Source organism: Ceratotherium simum, chromosome 23, assembly GCF_057802395.1.
Source record: "Ceratotherium simum simum isolate JZ-2026a chromosome 23, ASM5780239v1, whole genome shotgun sequence".
Taxonomy (NCBI): domain Eukaryota; kingdom Metazoa; phylum Chordata; class Mammalia; order Perissodactyla; family Rhinocerotidae; genus Ceratotherium; species Ceratotherium simum.
In genome coordinates this window covers 12,144,604-12,166,453 of record NC_141922.1, presented here as the reverse complement: position 1 = coordinate 12,166,453, position 21,850 = coordinate 12,144,604, and the positions used below count along the sequence as shown (strand labels likewise).

Genomic DNA, 21,850 nt, shown 5'->3' with positions numbered 1-21,850 from the left:
TCAGAAAAGGGCCAGGGAATCGCTCGTTTGATTCCAAATGCTTTCTGTCTTTCATTTTGGCCCAGCATGTAGCCCTTCTCAGGACAAGCTAGGCCAGGAGGCAAAGGATTTGGAGGAAGAATTGACTGTGGACACAGGTGCCTTGTGGGAATAAACGGTTCCCTTGACAGGCTTCCATTGGCTAAAGAAGAAAACTCAAAATAAAATGCTCAAGACAAAGCATCTCTATGAATGTTGTGACTTGCTTTCCATCGCTTCCTGTTCTATTCCCCTGGGTTTCTGCATCTCAGGCAATACTCCTAATCCATTCACCAGGTGCTTGAGCCCAAAACAAAAACAAAACTAGGCGTCAGTCCTCACCACCCCAAAATCCAAACCCTGTCCGCTATTCCACCAAAATATATCCCTAGTCTATCCGCTCCTCTTCATCTCTACCTCCACCACCTAAGTACGGCCACCATGATTTCCAATAGCCCACCAGTGTTACCCTCTACAATCCATTTTCTCCATGGTTGCCAGAATATTTTTTATCACGTCAGTCCCTTGTTTTATTGCTTCTCAACCACAAGCACACATTTACTCAGAAGTAACTTAACTCTGATGTGGCTTAAGGACACAACGGGGCTGTTACAGATGAGATGCAGTGAACAGAGAGTGGAGTAGAGTGAGCATTAATATGGGTGCACGCAGACAATCTCCAGCTTTCTCTTTTCTATTCTCATTGGAGACCAGCAAGAGTAGCACGGGGCTCCAGGGAAATGGGGGCATGATCCCAGCTGCCAAGACCAGCTTCTCATCTAGCTTTATGCTAAAAGACCCTCCCAGCTAGTACAGGGCCAGGTCCAGTCCAGCTCTCCAGCTAGAACAGGGATTTTGGAACAGAAATGTACTTTCTCTTGGGGAGGTATTGTGTAGATGGGGACCCAGGGGAGGAGGAACTCTGTGGGCTGGAACAAGATTCAGATTTGTCAATTCCTAGTTCCATCTGCTTTTCCTTGGAGATAAGATGCTAATAATAGATGATACTCATTATTGTGTTTCTTTTCTATAGACCCAGCAAAGCACATAATTATTGAGCAGCTACTGTGTACCAGGCACATGCTGGGATACAGAAATGAAGAAGGCACATTGTTTTTGCCCTCAAAACAGTCCAGTAAAGGAAAGAATCAAATAGAGAGATAATTTCATAACACAATACATTCCATGATAAGGCTACATCCTTGTTGCCATGGGAATACATGGGGAGAGAAAGAAACCAGGCTGGATGTTCAGGGAAGACTCAAGAGCTGAGCCTTAAAAGGTGATAAGACTTCAGGAGAAAAAGATGGGATGGGGTCTACAGGTACAGGACACACATCTTGCTTAGCTAGCTGGTTTAAAAGCTGCTGGCACATGATCTTGCTCCTCGTAGTGGTGTTTTAAACAAATCCCTCATTCACACGGTTTAGTTTGAATGAGAGATGTCCTAGGTTTAACTTCTCGTGGGTACACTGGAACTCCTGCTCTGACTGGCACTTCTGATATTCTTTTCTTTGTGATGTAGAAGACTTTTTTAAGCCCAGCTATTTATCACTTAAAACATACTTTCAAGAGAAAACATAAATACCTCTTGAATCATTTTGAAAGGAGTGGTTGACCAAAAATAGAGAGATGACTAGCTGAAACTCAGAAGGAAAGTAAAAGAAAATTATTATGAAGGGGCTTTGAGGCTTCAGGATGTATTTCAGATGGAAAAAATGTGGCCTGAACGAAGCCTGCAAAATATGCATAGTAAGTCAGCCAGGCCAAGGAACATCCAAAAAGAACTGTGATTTGAATTTAGAAGGACTTTTTTTTTGTACTTCCATGATTCTTTGAAGAACTTCCAAAGAGAGCCAAATGGCCGAAATCTGTATGAAATTATAATACTTTGCTTGATATTGGGTGGCAGAGACTTAAAACCAAGGACGTTTTGAACTAATTTATTTGTACTAATAAAATTACTGAATTAATACTACCATCTCCATATGCTAAGGACATAATTAAGTGAAAACACATGTAGAATAATGTAATTCTCAGGGCTATAAGGATCTTTAGAGATCATCTTATCTGATGTCTCATAAAAATTCGAATTTAATTTGAGTGTTACTCATTACAAAAGTATTTATGCCAATCGTAGTGAATTTGGAAGCTAATAAATATTCACGCATAAGAAAATAAAAATTGTCCTTAAGCCTACGACTCGGAAAACAATGGTTAACATTTTGGTGTCAACTAAATGTCATTTCCTTTTCCTCCATGCAAAAATATGTTTACAAATTTAGGATTGTGTGGTTCATACTGTTTCGTAACCCACTTTTTCACTTAGTATATATTATGAAAATAATTCCATGTAATTAAATACTTTACAATGTGAGTTGGATGGATCCATTCTATTCTGTATTATGTGTGTCATACATAATACAATGTCCCTTGCAAGCCTTTTACTTTACAGGTAGAAGATTGAGGCCCAAGGAGAAGTCACTTGCCCAAGGTCACATAGCTGATTTCTGTCAGAGCCATGATGAGAATTCACATCTCAGGGACCAGGTTCAGAGCTTTAGCCATTAGGCATCTGATCCTAATTTTCAGTTTCGTTTTTAGTTCCCATTTTCCCACACGAATCCCAAAATAAACCAGCCAGTTTGAATTTATCTTTTACTCTGTTGTCATTCTAATGACTGCATTTGCTAAGTGCTGATTTTAAGTCATACCTGTAATAATACTTACATACACTGCCTGCTTTAATTGTCATATCAGTAATTAAGATACTATTACCCCTATTCTAGTAAAGAAGAAACTGAGGCTCGGATGTTAAATGATTTGCTCCAGTTCACAGATCTAGTGAATGGTGAAGCCTGGCTATCAGTCCAGACTTCAGTAGCTACCGTGCCCTCCTATACGCACTTACATGTAATTGTTTGCCCCTAAGTCCTTGAAGATGGAAATAATGTCTTATTCATCTGTGAATCTGCAGGTCCTAGAAAAGCCCGTAGCAAAGGTATGACACATAAGTTCAAAAGAAAATCGTGCTTACAGGATGGGGTATACACGGTTTACGGGCAATGGTGGGCAAAAATTGTAGCTGTTGTAGATAGATGACACTTAGCTTACTGTGAATCAGTGTCGTAACATGATTCCAAATGAGCTAATGTTTCTTTTAGTCACTCATTCATTTAACGTTTCATTCAACAACTATTTAACTGGACATCTGCTGCCAGAGACTCTATAAGTGCCAAAAATATGAACATGAGTCATGGCCCTTGCCCTCAAAAGCTCCTATTCTAATGGAAGAGAAGACATGGAAACTAATGATTGCAACACAGAGAGATAAGTGCAATGATAAAAAATTATGTGCATAGATTATAAAATGAGGAATGACCAATGAGGGCTTCACTGAAGAGGGTATCCTTGAGTTGCACCTTGAGAATGATGGGTTGGAAATAGGGAGATGGACTCATCAGTCAGAGAGGAAGTAAGTACAGAAGCTCATTTGGTAAAGAGTACACGGTTTCTCATGGCTAGAAAATAGGCTATAAATGATGACTTGTGGAGTTGTAGGAGATAAGATTGGAGGAGTCAATGGAGGCCAGACCAGGAAGATCTTTAAAGTCCTTGATAAACAGGTTGAACTTTTACCTTCTTTGAGGCAATAGGGAGCCGCTTAAGGGTTTTAATGAGCTGACCAGATGGCTTTGATGGCTTTGAGAAGGGTGGATTGAGAGTGGAGGCTGGGAGATCAGGTGACCACAGTGCAGAGATGAGAATAAGGTTATTTCTAGAATAGCAGCATTTATGGTATGATGGGGGTACGTCTAATAACAATTGTTAGTATTAATCAAATGCTTATTCTATGCCAGGCTTTGTGCCAAGTTTCCATCATCACATTTGATCTCTTATATATTCCTACAACATAGGAACTATTATTATCCCCACTTTACAGATGAGAAAAGCAGTGCTTAGAGAGGTTAAGTCACTTGTAATTAATTAGCTCAAGATCACAAAGCTGGTTGATGACAGAGCTGGGATTTGAACCGAAGTGGTTTAACTCCTAAACTTGTGCTCACAAGTGTTATGATGTAGTGCTTCCTTACAAGGGATGCTGAGGAAGAGGGATCTCTAGGGACTGATAAGATATTGGGAGTGAGGGTTCCTCTCCTATTTTGGCCTCAGTGTCATCCACTGAGACGGGGTTGTCATGGAGGGGGCCTCATGAACAGACTGGGAGACACCAGTCTAAAGTATTTGAGACCATCTCGATGGAGATGCAGGCAGGCTGCCCTGTGCAAGGTTCTCTGTACTTTCCATCACCCAGGTACCTGACTCCCAGGAACAACCAGCAGAAATGCCCCTGAACCGTGTGACCTCCTAAAGTGTTGGTTAAATCTTCAACAGCATGAACAGCCTGTGACTGCCAACTGGATACACAGTGACTATTGACCTGTTGATTTATAATCAACTGAACAGCTGAGAGGAAAGGCTTAAAGAGCTCTTCCATTCCTTATTAATTTAATTCTGTTGATAGCAAAGTGTGAGTCAATACAAGACTAACAAATAATTGACCTTGAGTCAGGAAGAAGCTGAGAAAAGCACTTGAACGTCAGCAGCAATGAGCTTGAGATTACGTTTACTTTCACAACCTTGCTTAACAATTTAACCACCAGCTTTTCCTTAAGACCTCAAAACAGTGTTCAGAACTAAACCTCCTCCCAAGAAAGAGGGAGGGGATAGGAATGAACAGATACTGACCACCTGGTATGTGCCAGGGACAGCAGAGCCTCACACAGTCCCTGGATAGAGTACAATTATTCCACTTTACTGATGAGCAAATAGGTCCAGAGATGGGAAGTGACTTTCTAATGCAACAGAGTCTGGATTTGAAGCCAAAGTCCTGGCTTGTTCCATTAATGCTGTGTTCCCCTTTGAATGAATAGATTTTAGACAGTTTAATTTTTATTTTAGCCACAAAGGTAGCCTATTTTGTTCATATACCTCTTTGCCCTCTTTTGTGCTACTTTCTGCTTGGCTATGGGACATCTGTTGCCACTAACCATCCATGGAATTTGAAACCATTTTGTCTTTCTTTGAACTGTGGGCATATGATTAGAGATTCTTCAGTTTGATTTAAAAGAGGTATATGCAGTATTTACAAAGATGGACTGTGGAGCCAGAAAGACCTGAGTTCCAATCCAGATCTGTTATTTACTGGCATGCGCACTGGGGTAATTGTTTAACTTCTCTGAGCCTGTGTTCTTCAGATTGTTACTGTGTGGATTAAATAGAGTAATGTACATAGAGTGTATGATGCACATGCATAACAGACACAAATTAGCATCTAGAATTGATAAGGAACCTCTGCAAATCCATAAGAAAAAGGCAAACAACCTAACAGAAAACCAGGCAAAGGATATGACCTGATAGTTCATCTGAAAGGAAATTCAAACGGTCAATAAACAAACAAAAAGATGCACAAACTTACTCATGATCCGGGACTACTAATGAAAACAATGAGATAAAATTCACCCCCCTGTAAATTCAGCAAGAATTTAAACAGTCTAACAGTGGTGTGGGCGAGAATGAGGAGCAACAGGACCACTGCTTCAGAGGGAAATTGTTTCAACCACGTCGGAGAGCAATTTGGCAATACATTAGAAATCGGAAAATGCAGGTACCCTACAAGCCAGCAAGTGTACTTTTAGACATAAACCCCAGGAGACATTGCCATTGATGGTCACTGGAGCATTTTTTAAATAGGGAAAACTGTTAACAGCCTAAATGCCCATTAATAGGTCGAAGGATAGATATATTTTGGTATGTTCATATTGTGTAATATGTACACACAACAGCTAAAATGAATTAGATCCATAGATATCAACCTAGATGGATCTAAAAAAGACAATATTGCAGGACAAAAAAATCAATATTATAAATAATTTATAGGTATAGACATAGCTAAATATATATTAAAAAAACATGGATGGGAAGAATATAAATTAAGTGCATTAGAAGTTGTCTCTTGGGAGAAAGAGAGGATAACAATACTGGGGAAGGGAACTCCAACAATAGCTGAAATGCTTTCTTTCTTTTTTTTTTTTTTATAATTTTATTTATTTTTCCCCCAAAGCCCCAGTAGATAGTTGTATGTCATAGCTGCACATCCTTCTAGTTGCTGTATGTGGGACGCGGCCTCAGCATGGCCGGAGAAGCGGTGCGTCAGTGCGCGCCCGGGATCCGAACCCGGGCCGCCAGCAGCAGAGCACGCGCACCCAACCGCTAAGCCACGGGGCCGGCCCTGAAATGCTTTCTCATTTTAAAAATGTAGAAGTAAATATGACTAATTGTTAGCATTGTTTATTTCTGGGGCTTGGTTCATAGACGTTCATATTATTAATATCAGCCACATTTTCCGAGGCTTCTTAGATTATCTTGGCCTCATCTTTCTCACAAACTGTTGGCCACTTATTCTGGGCTCAGTGAGTTCTGCGTGCTTCCTACACCCCAGGCCAATCAGCCACAGGTTCAGCGTCTGGCTCCTTCCACCACTTCCAGCTCAGATGAAGCTCCATATTGCAGGCATGGGGTCTGGTTTCCCCAGGGGCCACAGAAGGGACCAAGTGATGTCACCAGGAAGTTCATCGAGAGAGTGAACTGCGACTAAGGGAGACAGGAGAGGGAAGGAGCCAGCAGACAAATTCTTCTCTCCTCCTCTGTTCTTCCCCTATCTGACGGCCTATCCAGAGACATTTCAGTTGAGTGGATCTTCCAAGGCACCAGCTCAATCTCTTCACGACTCACACGGCCAGCACGACAGGGCATCAATTTACATTTTTCTCTCACTTCCCCTTTCCCTCACTTTCACTGCTTTGGGGTTGCATGAGCCCTTTCACCTTTCCTCAGGCTCTGTTCTCTAAGAAAGCTAGGCTTAAGACGTTTTTTGTACTTTTCTGTATTTCAAAAATAATAAAATGCAAGGATCAGAGTAAGTTCTCAATGCACGGTGATTGCTATTACTAATATTGCTACAGCCAAATTGTCATCAGACCCTACAGATTTTGGAGCTGTTAAAGGAATGATCAATTATTAGGTTTGGAGGTGATCTGAGCTATTATTTAGTTACTATTTGGTCCATACTTTAATTAATTAATTAATTAATGCCATTAATATAAATGATAAAACTGAAAACTAGGGATTTTTCCCAGACTTGTAAGCAAGTGCAAGTACCTGAGAGTAGAGAGTACCTGAGCTGAGAACTATAAGTCAATATTCAACCTGTCTCCAAGTTTTGATAACTCTACCTCGCTCATTTTCCAAATGGTTCCACCTCCCACTGAAAGTTGAGCACTTTTCGAACATGCGATGGTGGGCACTTACTCTCCACTGTGGTTCAGGTTGTCATAGCGTAGAAAGAGACCTGCGTAGATGGTCTCGGTCAGCAGGGCATAGATGGCGATCATAATCAGTAGCACGGCCAGCTTCAGGACAGAGTTCAGTCGGAGGAAAACCGCACAGGTCACCATGGCCAACACCCCCGTGAAGACGAAGTACTAGAAACAGAGAATGTAGGTGGTCAGATTCAACAGGAATACAGGAGGTTCATTCTCTTAATCATGGATGCAGGTAGGTCTCCTCATACAGATGTTTGCCGTGCATCTCCATTTGGAGGTCTCAGGCCATCCTCAAATTCAACACATCCCAAATTGAACTCATCATTTCCTTACCACCTCCCCAAACCTCCGTTACTTATTTTTTGGGGAACCGTTTACACCATTCTTCAAGCCAGAAACCTTGGTCTCATCTTTGTTGCCTTCCTCCTCTCCACATTCCACAGCCAGGTCATCCTAAGTTGTAGATTCTACTTTCTTAACAGATCTCACATTCATCCAGCTTTCTCCTTCCACCCTGTTTCTGTTTAATTCTCATCTACAGCTTTGGAACAGTTTTCTGGCAGCTCTGCCTGCTTCTAGCCCCCAATCGCCACTGAATACTCACTATCATTCTTTACCCAGTATTTGTAAAACACAGATCTGATCATGTCACTCCTTAACTTGAAGTCCTTTCGTTGCTCTCTATTCCCTCAAATTATGTTCTCCTTTCTGAATAGAAAGCTCACAAGGCTGTCATATATCAGATTTCTCTCACTTTCCAAACCCCAGTGTATGTTCCAGCTTCACTCTCTACTTGCTGTCTCCCATCGCTGATTTCCTGCTTTCCCACGTCTGCGTGCTTTGCACCTCCGGTGTCTTGTTGCTCACATCTCATCCATGTGACTAAGCCTTACTCCTATGACAAATGTTAGCTCAGGTGCCCTCTCCTCTGAGAAGTCTTCATGCACCTCTCCAGGTGCTTCCAAATACTGCCTCATTCCTCCACAGCACCATTCAGAGCCCAGCATAGTATCTATCACCCTGTGCTAGAAGTAGCTATTCTAAAGGCCAGTTTGGAACCACTCAAGGGATGGAATACTGAAGTGGACCCTGTGTGTCTGTCCACTCAGCCAGTTTTTCAGCCTTCTGTAGGAAGCTTCTTAGCCTATTTCCCTTAGAGAATTATCCCAATATATCTCTCTGAATGGTAGGTTTGGATTCTGTCTATCCAGTGGGAAAAAAGAATAAAACTCTCACTATCAAAGGCCCACTTGGTGGCAGTACTTTGATCTTTATATACTTTTTCTCTTGTAATTTTCAGAATAAGGAATCATAATTCCCATTTTACAGATGAAGAAACTGAAAGAGTTTAAGTAAATTGTTCAAGTTCTTGCCACTAGAAAATGGCCGCTAGGACACCTGGATGCAACCTGTCCATGTAAATGTGACTCTAGTGGGCATAATGTACTTGATAATTTCTGAAATCCATTCCAGCCTTGGTATGCATGGCTCTTTGTAATAACTGGTTGTTTTCACTCTCCTATTACATGAAGAGACAATTTCTGTATGGGCAGAAGAGATCGGTAAGAAATTCTAGAAATCCCTGAGAAACCAATGAAAACATGTTTATTGCCTTCTTAAGCCAAACTGACTCATTAATGTATACTTTCAACAAATAGTAATATCAACAAATGTGGATAGCACCCTGACTGAGTCCCCACTGAGGGCAAATGTCCCATGCCTTTATGGTGCACTGGGTGGACTCAGAAATGAATAAGGCACTCTCCCTGCCCGCAATGACCCCAGTATCTGGGGCATCCGTTACTTCTGTCTCTTCCTTTCCTAGTAAATCCAATTATGTCCTTGTCTCAAATGGATGATAAGCTTTCTTCAACTCTCCTTTAAGATCTTTCCTTGGCAAGATTTTTAGGTAATTATCTTGATGCCATCATTTTAACAAATAGAGGAAAGATGAAAAGATCTGAGGGGTCTTGTTTCATTACTATCTGCATCACAACAAAGGGTTGTGTATGGTTTTTTCCAATGCAAATTATAAATTACATATTAGATCAAAAGCTGTTGAAATGATTGCGCCCTTCAGCAAAAAATTGTGAAGGCACAAGAGTTAAATTTAAAAAGTGTAGTAAGCATTTACTGAGTGCCTATTGCAGTCAAGGCATGGTGCTAGGCACTGGGGATTCAAAGGTGAATAAGAGATGGTCCAGGCCTGAAGGAGGATGTGGTCTAAAATGTGAAGCAGACATGGAAACTCCAACAGGAACACACTGTGGAAAGTGCTCTGCCAGCAATGTGATCAAACGTGATGGGAGTACAGAGGCAGGAGGAACACAAGTTTGGAGAACGATTTACAGGAGAGCTGAGTTTGAACTGGATCTGAAGGATGGATAGGATTTTACCCAACAGAAAATGGAAAGGGAAGAACATTCTGGGAAGACAGAATGGCATGAACTCAAAGGTATAAAGGAACAGATCTGTAGGAGAATGAATTCCTCGGGTATATTAGAGAGTCATATAATTAATCATGAGGAGAACTAGTAGCGTAGGCAGCAGATAAGTTTCAAATGTATTGCCCTCCTTTCTCTATCAAGACTACTGAAAGTATAAAGCTAAATATAGTCATATGTTTGCACAATGGATTGATGGTCTTTCTCTTTATGTTGTCTCAACCAATTGTGTTAGTATGCTCTTGCCATCTCTGCCACCATCCTCCATTCCCCTGAAAGGAATCACCCTGCTCACTGCCTTGCACAGTTTAGGTAACCTTCTACTTTCAAGTATAAAGTTGGATCTTATGGCAACGCTGTAAACCATGAGACATCAAAGGAATGAGGCCCCTGGACAAACAGCAAAAGGAGATTCTCTGTCCCTTTTTTCCCTTGAATGAATAGTAGGGGTGCGACCAGGAAATGGAGAAGAACAGGAAGCCACAGGAGTATTATGGCTTTCTGAAAACTTTGTGAAAACTTCTCTCTTTCAGCTGGGTCTGGACCCATGAACTGCATGTTTCTTATAACTTGGGAGGATGCTGGACTCAACAAAATTACTACTTTCTGTCAAATGACAAATAGTTTCTGCGTTCTTTCAAGTCACCCTAGGAATTTCGAAGGCCCACAGCCCCTAGAGTGTCCCCTGAATGGATCCTGAGTATAAGGGGTTCATAGGTGTAATAGGGCAGAGATAGGAGGCAAAGCTAAGTTGCAAAAACTCTTGTATGTCCTGCTGAGAAGTCTGCACTTTACTCTACAGTCACAAGGAGCCATGAGTGGGTTTCATTTTTGTATTGGATTCATTAGATCAGTGCTTTACAAATAAATTGTGGTGTGGAAAAGTACAGGATGGATTGTAATTAATGAAGAAAAGTTGAAGACTTAAAGACAAGACTGGGGACCTACCCAATAGACTTAGCAAGAGATAAGAGGTTGGACAACATTGTCTATTTTTATATGGAGGTGAGGAAGAGACAGGAGTCAGAAATAGTGCTAAGGTTTCCAGCATGGATTAATGCATTAACTAAGGAAAAAAATTATAAGAAAAGGATGGGGGAAAGAGGATGAGTTCAGTTTTAGGCTTCTCAAGCTTCAGGTATCTAAGGGGTGATTCAGTAAGGACATCTTGTGAGAAACTACAGACGTGAGGCTGAGGTTCAGAAGATAGATGGGATCCAAAGACATGCATTTAACATCGTCCAGCTGAACTTACAGCTGTGGAAGGGACCACCCAAGTAGAACATGAAGAATAATGACAGAAGATACAGAGACTAAAATTTAGAGACTATCATATTCGCGGGGCTGTGGAGGAAGAGAAATAAGAACGTTGATTAGGGATTGTTGGGGCTGTAAGGGGGAGAATTAGGAGACAGTAGTGAAAAAATATATAACCCCCAAAATAAAAATCTCCATAGACAATTTTCAGAGGAGCCTTTAAAAGGCAACATAGAAAATGTTTTCAAAATAGTTTAAAACTGGAAAGCAGGACGTAAAATTTTATATACACTATAATTACAACAATGCAAAGAATGTACACAGACATGACATGGCTTTCAAGTGAATTATTTCCTTCTGTAATGGCCTTTAATCTGATTGTAACATGCAATATCAAATGAGAATGAGTTGAATGCACTGTTTTGGAATGAGTCTCTGTATTCCCAAGAACTCTGTATCCCACATAGTAATGGGCTTCTCTGCTTCTTCTTAGATCTTTTTGATGATGAAAAATAATAACGCCAGGATTTGTATGAGAAATGTTAGATACTGGGCAAAGGAAACGGACAAGCTATGCGTTCTAAGGGAAAACGAGACCCAATAACGACACATCAATTTTGACCAGAAAAAAGAGAGATGCTGCAATGGGCATCAGCACTTTGGTACCCAAGTTAGGAAAAAGAGGTCAGAGACATTTCAGTAGATAGGTTGAAATGTGAGTAGGAGAAGATGGACAAATACTGAAGATGCAGAGCTGCGAGGCAGCCCAGGTCGTTAAATTAGAAGACCTCTAGGTGAGATGGGGTGATCAAAGGGGGTTAGGGTGTCTATACATCAGGGGCCAGTTGGTAGAAGGCAGAAGTAATAATAACTAAATATTGGGCACGTATTCTGTGTAAGGTACTTTATGAATAACTTTATGTGCTTTCTCTTACTTCATTCTTAAAATGATTCAAAGACAGGTACTATTCTTATGCCCGTTTTACAGAAGAGGGAAGTATATATAACACTTCTCTACTTCTGAATACTCAAGGTTTTCTTCTCTCAGATAATATACTGACTTAGGAAATTACAAATAAAACAATTTCTTCTAAGTCTGTCCTGAAAACACTTGGAGTCCCAGGGCTTGACGAAGTGTTACGGGGAGCAATATCTGATTCTGTTTGCATGAAATAAGCATTTTACAAACTAATGAATGCATTTGTTATTCTACAATTGTTGATTGAGGATCTACTTCTCTAGGCTGGAAGGCACCGTACTAATGTCCAGACATTGTCACAATGTATCATAAATGACCTCAGCAATATGTGCACATTCTCCTCTTAGAAGAGGAGGAGGAAGAAGAATTCTACTCAACGATAACTTGGAGAAGGGCTTGAGTATCTACCCACACACGTCATGCAGACTGGACTGTCTGCACCCGTTTGGCTGTTGCCACAATCCCGTGGCATTATCAACTCAGAACAAGAAGGAAAGAGAGGAGACAAGTCATTTTCAGAAGTCACTGTTGTTCAAAGAAAGAATAGAAACCTCCTGATTCACACAAAACCTAGTTCTTAGCAATTAGACATGCACATAGCAATGTGACGTGTGCGCAGGCTGAGGACAGAGGCCGCTCTGCTTCTCCCTAAGCCTCGACTCCCCACACAGGGTCAGGAATAAGGGTGTCATGGACTTGGGGTCACCACAGGTGCTGGGTGCAGATGGCCAACCTACTTTCCAAGCTGTTTTCTGGATTGTGTTAGGTAGGGGAAAGGGGCATTTCCTATGTGTTTAGTGCTCTGGGATAATATTACTGTGCTTTTATTCTAAATCCTGATTTCCATGATTGGCCTTTTTTTTTCATACTAGAGAAAAAATGGTGAATGCTCCCTAGTTCACTACAGATCTGTCCAACTGCATTTAAATTCCACAAATAGATGTGATGTTTATATCTGCCTTGTGTTGAGGGTGGATGGACTATTTTGGATATTTTCTAGAAGCAACTGTATCCTCAGTCAATACTTTAACCTCATAACAATTCCCAGGAAGACATACCTATATTAGCGGTGTCCACAGATGATGACTATTACAGTAAAACTGTGAAGCAAAGACTAATCAATGAGCATACAAATAGCCCTTTCTTATGGAAAAGCATTAGTACACAATATTTTTAAAAATATATGAATGATGCTTATCTTGATGGTGCTTATTGGTCGAGTGAATGTAGTTACCTTGGGGAACTATGTGCTTATCTTGACCACACTTCTTTGACAACTGAGCTCAGATCTTTGTAAATTATCATTACAGATCATTTTTGAAAAACACCAAAAATGCAGTCACTCTGTATTTGATTCCTAAACAGTGGTGTCCAACCAGATCTTGGTGACTTCTAGAAATTAAATTTTTTCCAAGAGGATAGGCATTTGGGTTGTTTCCAGCTTTTGGCTACTACATATAAAGCTGGTATGAACACTCATTCTTTTCTAATATAGAAATATAACTTCTTTATATATTCTAATACAAAATACTTTTTTTTTTAAACAAGAAGTTTATTAAACAAGACACCTGACTTGATGGGAGAACTCTCTAGGATTCATTTTTTTTAGAATAATTTATCCCACATAAAGACAGATTACCCTCCATGTTTATTTTATTATCTGCTTGGATTTATTTTTATTTGTAAAACAATTTAATTTTGCTTTTGATCTTAAAAGAAAAGAAGAAGAAAAAGAAAAGAATAAAAGTATTCTTAGACTCTTGGTCTTACTTTCAAGATTTTTTAGGGAGAACTAGAGCAGCATATAATCTAGTGGTAATTACTGCACACTACTGAAGCAAGACCCTTCTGATACCTAATCCCCATGAATCAGGATTTTTTCCACTCTGGCTGGTGAGAAAGACACTCTTTCCAGTCCCTGGTGAGCACCAGGCACCAACCCTTTCTGACAATTCTTTTCCAGCATCAGTTTCCTCGGATGCACTGATGGAACCCTCTGCAGATCTCTGGGTTTGTCTCTTCTCTCTGGTAGTTTGTCCTGCAACTCTGGCCACCTTGGTCTCCCCAGATTCTCAGCTCTGTCTTCTCAAGTCAGGGAGTCTTCTAGTTTCCATTGGGGTTCCCCCAGCCTGAGCCACAGTCTGAAGACTCTCTCATAGCAATCAAAAACTCAGGTAATCCTAGGGCTCAGTGCATTTGCTTCCTGTCTTTCAGAGATCACCGTCCTTCATTGTCTAATGCCCAGTGTCCTGAAAACTATTGTTTCATATATTTGTTTGTTTTTGGTTATTTCAGGTGGGCAGGTAAATCTTGTCTCTGCTACTCCATTGGAAATATACCTTTTTTCTTTGGCTCTCGGGGATCCTTTAAAACTATAGCAAGCTCTGACTGTACTTGCAAATATAGTTAACTATTTATGCAAATGTGCCAGAGCCTATAATAAAAGGGCTTGATTCTAAAATGAAGGTCTTCCCATAGGGCCTCCTGAGAATCACATTCAGGTGTTTGAGATACTGACACTCAGACCTGGTGCATTAGATTTACATTCATTTTACCAACCTATGTCTCTTCTCCTCTAGACCACTTCTCAAATCATAGTTGGAATATGGCTTTCTTCACTGTCATTTCTCGTACCTTCACTCTTTATTAGTAAGTGGCAAGCTCCAGTTCAGAAGTAAATTATACTTTACACCATATGTTACAACAGCCTCGTAGGTTTGTATCACATCATCCAGTTTGACAACATACTTTTGGACTGAATATTGTTTCTCATGGGTTGAGGTAGAGGTCAGATACACAGAAGAGGGAATGAAGTCTCAGAGAGATGAAGCGATTTGCTTGGGGACACACATTTGTGAGTGAGGGGTGTGCAGATTAAACCTTTTAGGTCTGAATGTCTGATTCCTTCTAGTTTGGTAGACGAATCCTTGAGTAGAGAAGCATAGCTGTATGTATCAGGATGGCGAATGGTGGGTCAAATCAGGTTGTTGTTGTAGCTGGTGATGGAAAGGGTCCAGATCCCCATCCTTTAGGCCAGTGGGATTCCTGCATCTGAGGTGATATCAGGAGCTGGCAAGGTGTAAAGGGCCTGATGGCAAACATTTTGGGCTTAAGAGGCCACACCGTCTCTGTTGCAGCTACTCAACTCTGCTGTTGTGCTATAAAAGCAGCCATAGGCAATTTGTAATAAATGGGTGTGGCTGTGCCCCAATAAAACATTATTTACAAAACAGGTGGCAGGTGGAATTTGGCTTGTGGCCATAGTTTCTGACACCTGGGCAAGATGATCCTTTGGTTATGGGAGGAAAATATTAAAACTCTGACTCATTTATTTTTTCTCCCTTTTTAACATTTCTATTTTTTGAGTGTGTTTCATAATGTACATGATACGTTAATATAGTGGTACAGGTATGTAACTTATAGATAAATATTGGCAGTGCAGGCTCAAAACTTTTTATTGGAAATAATAAACAAATCATGGCTGACATTTAATGAGCAGATACTTTGTGCCAGGTGTTGCTCTAAACACTTTACATGGATTAATTCACTTAATCCTCACAACCACCCATGAGGAAGGTACTACTTTCACCATCATTTTACAGATAAGGAAACTGAGGCACAGAGATGAAGCTATGTGATCAAAAAGCTTACCCACCACTTTCTTAGGACTGACAAATCCAGGAGTAGTCCTGAGTTTGGGAATTCAGGTTTGGGGCCAAGGGTACACAGTTTTGATTTAGAGTGACATGGAGCCCCAGATTAATAGTTCATGAACACCACCTTCATGTCAGATGACATGTTAGAAATTCAACATTTCTAACTCATCTAGGTAGGCACCATGAGAACATGATAGTCCTTAACTCCACAATAGTCTTGTGAAGAAGGTATTATTTTTCCCGCTTTATAGATGAGGAAGTGTGGTTCAGAGCAAGTAAGAACTGATTCAAGATTCCATTGCTAGCGAGTGAAGGTGCTCAGTTGGAGGTGAAATCCAGCTTTTGCATAGCTCTAAATATCTGATTCTTGGCCAACTTATTGCCCCTTGGGACACTCCTCATGCCCTCCAAACCACAAAGTTCTCAGGGAGCTGGTGTCCCACAGAGTCCACGAAATCAACACTCACTCATTACTTGGTGGGAGAAAGTCCCAGAGCACTTGGTCTGCCCCATACAGCCCCCAAACAAGAGCTAGTCCTGCCCTGCTCTGGACTTCCTTAAGAAAAGCCTATTCCTCCCTAGGGACTGAGCCTGGATTCAGAAGTATGGGCTCAAGAATAAGCCAGATATGGTTTGAATTGCAATACCAAGTCTTGATGACTGAATCAAGAAGAGAGGGACAGAAAGAAGGAAGGATGGAGAGAAGTTAGGAAGAATGGAAGTCAGGCAGGAGTGGCACTGAGCAAGTTATGTTCTGAGCCTTAGTTTCATTATCTATAAAATGGAGATGGGTAACAGCATCTATCCTAGACATCTTGAGGATTTAATGATGTTATGCATATCAAGTAAGATGCTCTATACCTGGGGTGGAGGGCGAGGCTGTCTCTCCCTTTCTCAGACCAATTCTGGGGCCCAGGCGAAACAACAGAGAGCCTTTCTTCCACCCAAATGTTGGAGGCGGTCTTAGAGAACAAGACTCTACCCAGAGTCCTCAGTGTATGGGGTTTGCTGGAGTCTGCTGGAACACCACAGCTGTCCTCCCTCCTGACCCAGAACTTCTGTCCCAGTATGCAAAGGTCTGGGCCATGGCTAACCAAGCCTAAGATTGTCTTTTGCCCAGCTCCTTAGGCTAACCCAAGGCCCAGGGCCAGACCAGTGGCTCTGTGGCCAAGAGAGGGTCAAACTTACATTATGATGGTGGGTGTCCTCTTGGGACACCTCTGGATCCTGTGGTGCTCTGCATACTTTCTTTCTTTCTTTTTTTCTTTTTTGTGAGGAAGACTGGCCCTGAGCTATCATCTGCCAATCCTCCTCCTTTTTGCTGAGGAAGACTGGTTCTGGGCTAACATCCATGCCCATCTTCCTCCACTTTATATGAGATGCCATGACAGCATGGCCTGACAAGCGGTGTGTTGGTGCGCGCCCGGGATCCGAACTGGCGAACCCGGGGGCCGCCACAGTGGAGTGCTTGCACTTAACCGCTTGCGCCACCGGGCCTGCCTTCTGCATACTTTCTATACCACTTTGATTTAAGTTTAGTTGTGGTTTTCTGCATGTGTGATTCACTAGCTTCCTTCCTTCCTTCTATCGCTCCTTCTTTCCTTCCTTCCTTTATCAATGCAGCAAACACCATTTGAGCAATGACTGCGCTCTGCCCTATCTATACTGGAGACAACAGCACATTCTGCTATAGAATTTTAAGATGAGTTAAGGGAAATGAGTAGCGGAGGGGAAGACGAAGAGAAAGAGGAAAAGAGATAGAGGGAAAAATGAAGAAGGAAGAAAAGGAGGAGGAAGAAGAAGGGAGAGAGAAACAGGGAAGGGGTAGAAATGGAAAGAGAGATCGAGGAGAGAGCAGGAGAGAGCAGGCAAACGCAGAAGATACAAGGAGAGAAGGAAAGGCAGCAAAGGAGAAGAAGAAGAGAAGAAGGAGGAAGAGGCAGAGGAAGGAACGGAGGCCTGGAGTGCTCTCTAAGGCCCTTCAGCCAGCCCTGCTCATGTGGAGCTGGTGGAAATGTCTAGGCCCAGATCTCACCAAGGGGAGCTTGTGAATAAATACCTCTGGGTAGGAGCAGATATCTGTAAACACAGCTGAGGAATTGAAAGTCAGGTTCTTCAAGGGTATCGACTTGTCAAAATCACACCACAGCTGCGGATTAAAAAAAAAAGAACAACAAAAAACAAAAAAACACAGGAACAACAAAGTCAGTGTGGGTGCTGGAAATGGGGTAGTGGGCTATCATTGCTGGGCTTCCACAAAAGCCCGGGACACACCAGGCCCTCGAGAGGGCTTGACTTCAGAATGGAAGTGCCAGCTGGGGTCTCCTCTTTCATTTTAAAGAAAGCACTGGCTAAGAAAAAGCATTTGCAAGCCAGTCACGAAACCAGGGTAAGACTGCTCTGCTGGCCCCATCACGTATGGTCACTGGAGTGTGCTTGTGGGGCTCGAAAGAGAGAGCCAGATGGCAGGAGAAAAGGTCTGGGGTGTGCTCACAGCCTGTCTCCACATCAACAGCTGGGAGGATTTGAGGCATCTGAAGGGGCACATTTTCCAGAAAGACTCTTAGCCTTGGGGTGGTGGGCATTTCCTAGAGCAGAAATTGCTGCAGGAGATTTTGTGGTGCTCAGAAAAGAGTAGCTACTGTTGGTTGAACGCCTCCTCTGTGCCAGACACTTTGTATGAAAAGGCCTCACAACCACCTTGTGATGTAGCTGCTATTTTTATCCCCATTTTACAACCGAAAGATATGAAACTCTGAGAAGTAAAGTAACTTGTCCGGGGTCACAGAGCCGGTGAGCGGTAGAGCTGAGATTTGAATGCAGGTCTATCTGACTCCAAAGCCTCTGAACTTCCTCCTGCATCACTGTGGCACAGCTGGCCCCAGAGGTAACCCTGACCTAGAGCCATTGGGTTTATTTCCAAATCCCGCACCCCAGAAATATCTGATTCGTTTAGACTTGAGGTCCTGGCTACAACTCCGCAGGCCGTGATCAACAATCCTATGTACTTCCATTTTCAATTGCCATAATCTATAAAATATTCATTAGATGATGAATTTAATTTGATTATGATTTCCTTTTTTCTTTATCCCATAAAGTCCTTTACTACAAGGCCAACCACAGAGCTTGAGCAATGTAGACTCTAAGTAATTATTGCGGAAATTGAGACAATGGATTTCAGGCAGTATAAGCCTCTAGCGCGCAGGCTGACAATTGTGGGAGTCCACAGTTTGGGTTCCTGAACAACTGGAGACCCTCCCTCAGGCCCAAAGGGCACAATGATGGTTTCAGCCACCAAATGATGCCTCAATCAGCCTCTCTTAACGTGCCAAGTTCAAAACCTGGAATCTGATAAATCACTCCTAAAATCTAGATCCCTAAGTCATGGACAACAGAGACTATTTGTATATACACAGAAAATGCCTATAGCTACCATGTTACCATTCTAGAGAGAAAATGAAATCACTAAAACATGGATCACCAAATTAAAAACAATGATAAATATGGCAGTTGGAGATTCATTTGAGTTCGATGTGTCACATCCAGTATGAACTCTTAGAAAGTCATAGGCAAGATGCTCAACCTTCCTGAGATTCAATTTCCTCATCCATTACATGGGAACAATAATACCTACCTGTAGCTCATAGTAGGTGCTCAATAAATGACAGCTATTTATTTCCATTCCCCCCCCACTCCCAGAGATACAATGTAGCATATGAGAATGAGCATGAGTAATGGAGTCAGACAGACCTTATGAGCAAGTTATTTCATGTCTCTGAGCCTCAGTTTCCTCAGCCATAAAGTGGGGATAATGAGACTTACCTCACGGGGTTTATGTGAGGATTGAATACGAAAACACGTACAGCTCCTCCTTCAGTGCATGGCACATAGCAGGTAGATATTTAACAAATTGTAACTCTTATCAGCGATTATAATTGATTGGCCACTGATGGTACAGAAACTTAAGGGCACTTGGAGCTCCTTTGGAGCAAATAACCTGCCCCACTGGGAAAAAGAAAGCTTGCCACCAGTAAAATGCACAGTTCTGACAGTAGCCACATCTTTGTTCTCTGTCCCTAAGCTTGGGGCTGGACCAGGCACATGAAGGTAACTGGTACCAAGAAAGGCAATGCAAGAAGATGCAGGCTCCACAAACTCTGAATTGCTGACTTCACACTAGATACCGGTTGGTGGGTTTGGAGTGCTTACGATATTTAGGATGGCGCCCAGGAAATTAATCAAGATGGATGCAAAGATGATGACGTTCCTGGCCAAATAGGTCTCGTTAATCCAACAGCAAGTTTTCCGGAGGACGAGGGGCAAACACTTATAATCCTCTGCTGTGGTGATGAGGACCAGAGCTGAGTGCAGCATAATCAGGATGGAAAACTGGATGGTCATTGGCATCACCCTGCAGGGAAACACAGAACGTAGGGTCACGTGGTGTCAATTCTCTGATCCCCACCAACTGAGCATCGTTGGCAATCACACTGTGACCGCCCTTTCCCACTTCCTGCACCCAATAATTCCACTAAAGCTTATTTGCTCAAGAAAAGGGCTATTAGCAGGAGACATTTTCTATTACGTCCATCCCTAAAATGCTCTCTCCATTGAGAAACTTTGCAGTGAACATCAAATATTGGGCTTGATTTATTGCTTCTGCCCAATTTTTCACTTCTTTTATCATTCATCATTCTCACTAGGCAACTGCTGCCAAGGCAACACACCACTGGAATTTCATCTCAATATTCTGGCTGTGGGAAGGACTCATATGCCCTTCCCCTTCAAGGAAGGTTTTATGAAACACTTTCCCTCTTGGTCTACTCTGATGCCAAGAACTGAACTTGGCACCCATTCCATGTTGCTCAGTGTGGTTAGTGATTACCAAGGTTTGCATGGAGTATACTATGTGCCATTTGGGGTGTGGGTAAGGAGAACTCATCCTTGCCCAAGGCTTCAACATCATTCCCAAGTATAGATCTCGAGCTTCAAGCTCTCACCAAAGTTCTTGCCATGGTAGTTCCTGTCTATTGGGCACCTCTGCTGGGTGTCAGGCTGTTTCTAGCAACTCGGTGATTTAAAACCCCATCTCTGACTGCCTCCGCTCCTTATCAACCAACCTATCACCAAACATGTTGCTTCTCCTTGGGAATTCATCCCTTGTTCTCTATTTTCTGTCCAGTCATTCGTGTCTTACACAGGTATTTCTAATTTCTCTACCTTTAATTTAGTCAATGAACTGCTTCATGTTAAAAGGTGCCTTAATGGAAGTGGTGGGAGATTTTATATCTGCTCCTTCCTCTATAGGGTGAAGTCCATCCATTTGGCTTTAACATCTTCCACCGGCAGGTGCTCAATAAATATGCATTTAGTGAATGATGTTGGACTCACTTTCTTCTTCTAACACTACCTTTTACTATCCTCCTGTCTGAATTTTCTTATTTATTATTAGTAACACTGGTGCAAGGAATGTGTTGAACTCTGGCTATGGGCTAGGCACAATGCTAAGTACTTTATATATAATATCTCATTTCCATTCCTCGGAACAATCCTAAGAGGTCTTTAGATTTCTCTTTTTCACATGAAGATTTAAGGCTCAGAGAGAAGCAACTTCTCAGGGGCCACTGAGTTGGCAGGTGTTAGAGCTAGGATTTGAAGTCCACTCTTCTAATCACTTTGGTGAGTTATCTATCTCCCATGTTTGTAGTAATCTTTTTGCTTCTGTGGTTTCATCATGCTCTTTATTCATTCAACAAGCTTTCACAGTGGTAGGCATCAGGGGTACCACAGGTACCGAAGACACATCTTCCCCATCTTCTAGGAGACCATAATCTAGAGGGGAGTATGGACATACAAATGATGAACTATTACATAATATGCTATGATCTTTAAAGGGTTATGAATAACCATCATTTAGAAAATAGAAAAGGGAATCAAGAGAGGCTTCGCAAAAGGGGTGACAGTTAGGTTAGGTCTTGGAGGTTGAAGGAAAGACTTTTAGGGAGGGAAGACTGCAGAGCATGAGCAAAGCATCAGAAGAATGAGAGTGACCAGTATGTTTAGAGTTTTCCAATAACCTTGGCGGTGAGGCTGTGGGACTGGAGAGTAAGT

General features: G+C 41.9%; 1 protein-coding gene across 1 annotated transcript in view; it reads right to left on the bottom strand.

The window, feature by feature from the left end:
* ADCY8 (adenylate cyclase 8) overlaps window positions 1-21,850 on the bottom strand; it is a 226,922-nt gene that overhangs the window by 35,401 nt on the left and 169,671 nt on the right. Inside the window, exons 10-12 of the mRNA XM_004431063.2 lie at window positions 19,949-20,150; window positions 17,799-17,888; window positions 7,390-7,562 (exon numbers count right to left, since the gene is read on the bottom strand). Coding sequence (XP_004431120.1) covers window positions 7,390-7,562; window positions 17,799-17,888; window positions 19,949-20,150 — 465 coding nt within the window. The remainder of the gene's footprint in view (window positions 1-7,389; window positions 7,563-17,798; window positions 17,889-19,948; window positions 20,151-21,850) is intronic.